General features: G+C 41.2%; 1 protein-coding gene across 1 annotated transcript; it reads right to left on the reverse strand.

Moving 5' to 3' along the window:
• Nucleotides 1-1,160: 1,160 nt before the first annotated feature.
• On the reverse strand, nucleotides 1,161-1,987 carry LOC119596899 (adhesive plaque matrix protein-like). The gene is made up of 3 exons (XM_037946259.1): nucleotides 1,967-1,987; nucleotides 1,721-1,807; nucleotides 1,161-1,589 (listed from the first exon to the last, which is right to left on the reverse strand). The coding sequence occupies exons 1-3, from the start codon at nucleotides 1,976-1,978 to the stop codon at nucleotides 1,233-1,235; spliced, it is 456 nt and encodes a 151-aa protein (XP_037802187.1). The 5' UTR covers nucleotides 1,979-1,987; the 3' UTR covers nucleotides 1,161-1,232.
• Between the last annotated feature and the right edge of the window lie 2,781 nt (nucleotides 1,988-4,768).

Raw genomic sequence — 4,768 nt, forward strand, 5'->3', positions numbered from 1 at the left:
GAGTCCAACGAGGGGAAGCTATAGTTGGGGCTCAAGATCTCCCACCAGCCACAGGGGTAATGAGGAAATATACGCAGCCACTATTGGGAGTACTGATGGTAGTCGCGGGACCTATGCGCTAAATGACTGAACAGTGCCCGCTTGACCCTAGCCATATTTGACCAGCCGATTGACTTGACCAGGCCTTGATCAAGCCACCTGTCTACCCAGAATAAAGGACCAAAGATGTGTGTTGCTAGCTGCAGGGCGCAGCGTGCAGCATCGCTCAACCTCCAGGACTCCTGTCTCCTGGTAATACGGGATGCCACGCACGGCAAACACACGTGGGAGAGTTCTCCCTGGTCCAAGATGGAATGAACCAGGGGTCGGTGCACCGTCCCCTCTCATAGGCCTTGGTGTACCTAAGAAGCCATTTTGTCTCATCCCTCACTGGTGACCCCTCCAGTATGGGTAGCCCTCTGGTCCGGCTCACCAGATCATTGGAACCTCAAGACCCCCCCCACCGCGGCTTCCGTTAGGGGGGATCTAAAAGTGAGCTGACGTTTATGTCAAGTAATTCTAATGGCATCCCAACTAATATGCCTTTTCTGATCTCACCAGTATCTCACAACAGGGCCGGAGGGTGGCTTGCCTAAACTCAAGCTCTCTCGTTATAGCATCCTGTCCAACTCAAGATTTGGTGCAAGATAAATGCAGTCAAGCATAACATAAGATTTTGGCTCGGCAAAAATATAGCATGCATGTGTGCTTGTGTGGATGTGTGTGGGCGCGCATATGTATGTTCGTGTACAAAGAATGATTCACTGCCTCATCAACTCAAACCTTCCTAGGGTTAGGCTGCACATTGTAAAAAGACCAAATTAATCCATTTCTATAAGAACATTCCTTACTTTTTCCTTTTTCCTTCCTTGCTCTCCTTTTCTTTCTACAGGGAAGAGCATGACATGACTTCCATCATTTCTTTGATATATCTTCTAAAACATCATGTAGGCTGAGTACGCACACTCATTCAGACACGTATATTTGTATATTCATATGTAAATATATACTCAGATCTTTTCTTTTTTTCTGATTGCATAATATATATAGGGTTGTTTTCAATGAAAGTGGTGTTCTTATAATGGTAGTAATTAAGTATTGATATATATATCCATTTAATCATATGAAGGTACAAAATATATATGCGTAAGTACTTTTTATATGCGTTTGAATTTGTTTTGTAGTTCATCTACTTAGTGATGAAATCTCGGCCTGTAAGAAGGTGTTGGCCTGTAAGAAGGAGTAGGTCTGTACGAAGGTGTAGGATGGTATGAAGGGGTGGTGTGGTATGAAGGGGTAGGCTGGTATGCAGGTGTAGGATGGTAGGAAGGTTGGTGGGCTTGGTACTGAGCCTGTCCCTCGTAGGTGACCTCGGCTACGTAGCCTGAGTCGCCGTCCACGTAGTAGGTGACCTTCTGCAGGCGACCGTCGGGAAGCTGCACGTAGTAGGATCCCTGTGTGTTGTAGCCGTCGCGGGACTCCTGGTGGCCGTAGTCGTTGGCGGAGTAGTCGTCCTTCACGACCCAGTCGAAGTTGTACTGAGCTGGAGACTGATATGTAAAGATAAGTTACAATAGATTCAGTACGGAAATAGTGAAAATGGTATCTTTATATCAGTAATAATACTAGTTAAATTATTTAAAAGTTGTTACTTTCTAAGATTTCTTAGGTAATTAGTTACCTGGTAAGAGGGAGGAGGAGAGTATCCGTAGGGAGGCTGTGACGGAGCGGCCAGAGAGGCAGCTGCCAGACCCAACACGACGCTCAACTGGAATACCAAATAAAAACAATAAGAAATAGTAATAATGATAAAATTAATAGAACATCCAACTTATATTATAAAAATGCCAAGATAGAGGCTGTAGATAAAGCGGTTAATTTATATCAAGAGAAAACTCCAGTAGGTTGCAAGAATAGTTTTTCTAACCGTAAGAATCATGTTGCAGATTTTGCTTGATATGATGAAAAGCACTCTGCTTCTGTACCTTATATACTTCGAGAAACGTAGGCGTGGCTTCACTTGACCTTGAGAGACGACAGAAATGCCAAGCCCACTTTGCAGCTCACTAGACCCTCATCATATGAATGGAAACGCTACGAATCACCAGACATAGTTTGGAGAGAAAACGTCCAAAATATCAGTGACAGTTCAAGGAATATTAAGAGTTTTTAACATTTAAGAGGAACCTTTTATGCAATTAGAAGCAAACTGAAGTAGTTTTATAATGATTGTGTAAACATGACAGTTGATAGCACGGAGTCTTACCTATTTTCCGTAGGTGACCCCCACACACACAATCCTAAAATCCAGGTCAGTGTATGACGTAGATAAAGTGCGTTTGTGATATTTACACCACTATTATGATATTTATATTACCATAGTGCAGTTTTTACAGACACGGATTACATTCTCGAAAGGCAGAAATCGTCGAGTCATTTCCTGTTGGAGCGATTTAATGGTTAGAGACATTGCTTGTAAGGATAGCAACTGATTACTGTAATGATTTAAACACACACGCGGCATATGCATAGATGGATTTTTATATCTTATTCCAAATACTCCTATCTCACATTCCCGATCAGGATTCTTCAAACCTTTTTCATCACGACCCAGTTTGATTTTGTACATTAGCCCTGCGACCAAGTATGTTCACTCTATCGTACCTTTTCAACCCGATATCATTTCATATATACACATATAGGTTCATACATGTGTGTGCATACACACACACACACACACACACACAACACACACCACACACACACACACACAACACACACCACACACACACACACACACACACACACACACACATATATATATATATATATATATATATATATATATATATATATATATATATATATATATATCATTATTATTATTATTATTTTCATCATTATTATGTGGCGACCCACTGAACTTAAGGTCAACAATTAGTCCTAAATATAAAATACCTAGTCCCGACCCGTACTTTGAAAAACACTGGTCTAGGTACTTTTCAGCTCAATTTTCCTCCAAAAAAAGAACTCTTACACTTTCATAAGATACAAGACCAACAAACTTGATTTCTTCCATCATAGTTCTTCCGTATTTTCACACCTGTTGACCGAGGTGATGTGACCAGGGTCTGAATGTGACCTGCATTGCACATGGAGATGAGCGTAAAACTGATCAAATTATGCTTGAGGTTGTTAAACTCAAGAACATATGCAATCGCGGTTTGTGGCATCAGTTGTACATAAAAGTTTCTGACCAGCAAGTATATCTTATCGACTGTATTTTCATTATGCTAGTCTCGTATTCAATTCTAAACTTTATGATAGTCTTTTTGAAAGCAGCGTTGTTGAAAGTAAAATAAATAAAGAAAGAAGTCCTATTTTTTTACGGAATTTCTAGTTTAAAAGTGGGTTAAAGTATACGTAAAGTCGTAATTCTTTTGGCATTGCACTTATTTTTGCCTTTTCTGATCTTGACGGTATCTCAAGACAGGGTCGGAGGTGGCCTGGCTTTAGTCAAGTGTATTTGTTATAGCATCCACCCAGGGTTGCCGAAGCTGGTACTAATATACCAGATTAGGTACTTCTGGTGCGCCAAGTACAACTGGTACGACATTCAGGAAAATATTAAATTTCTGGTACTATTCTCTATTTATTCCCGCGTTACACACATAGTAAGGAGATAATTCCCTAACGAAATGCAAACATCGCAACAGACCCGAGTATAGTCTAGGATACACGTATGTGATACGGAGGAAACACCTGTAGGCAGGTGTAGAATGGTATGAAGGAGTAGTGTGGTATGAAGGGGTAGGCTGGTAGGCAGGTGTAGGATGGTAGGAAGGTTGGTGGGCTTGGTACTGAGCCTGTCCCTCGTAGGTGACCTCGGCCACGTAGCCTGAGTCGCCGTCCACGTGGTAGGTGACCTTCTGCAGGCGACCGTCGGGAAGCTGCACGTAGTAGGATCCCTGTGTGTTGTATAAGACGTCTATGTGGGAAGGATGGAGGAAGCATTTGTCGCGTTGTAGTCAGGACTGTCTGTGTGTTTCACTCTCCCTGTGAACTATCACGTCTCCCTATGAGTGTACTGTTAATGATGTAAAATGTTGCGTGCTATTTCAAAATTTCTCACTGCAATAGTAGTTTTCATCAATACGAGAAATGTTTACTCAATCTTACAATTGTTATGCTCCACTCTGTGTGTGTGTGTGTGTGTGTGTTTGTGTGTGTGTGTGTGTGTGTGTGTGTTTGTGCGTGTGTGTGTGTTTGTGTGTGTGTGTGTTCGTTCGTCGGTTACAGCGTAGGGCCTTGGAGAGCGAGCCCTAGGGTGGAGAGCAAGTCTGTTACTTGTTGTGAAATGTACTTCTTGGCAACAAGTGGATAACATGGATAAAAGAAATAGTCATCGACATCATTACTTGCGAAAGCATCTAAGGAAGAAGAGGAAGGGCAATTCTAAATAAATCAAGTAAAGAAATTGAATTTCACGAATTTCGATTTTTATTTATTTATTTATTCATTATTTATTTATTATTATTTTTTTTTTTTTTTTTTGACGATCTGCTACATTTTAATAGCCTCCATTGGCACTATTGATAAAACAAAAACTGGCAGTCCTGATCCAGTCTAAGCCCAAAATTTGGTACAACAAAAAACATCCAATCAAACCCTCTCAAGATGTTGGCACGGCAAAAATGAACATTTTCATATGTCTATGTGTAAGTGTGCG

This window comes from Penaeus monodon, chromosome 38 (genome assembly GCF_015228065.2).
Source record: "Penaeus monodon isolate SGIC_2016 chromosome 38, NSTDA_Pmon_1, whole genome shotgun sequence".
In the NCBI taxonomy this organism is placed as follows: Eukaryota; Metazoa; Arthropoda; class Malacostraca; order Decapoda; family Penaeidae; genus Penaeus; species Penaeus monodon.

Coding starts and splice junctions, on each gene's coding strand:
- LOC119596899 (XM_037946259.1), bottom strand. Junction 1,590..1,720: donor CTCCTCCTCCCTCTTACCAG/GTAACTAATTAC, acceptor TTTACATATCAG/TCTCCAGCTCAGTACAACTT.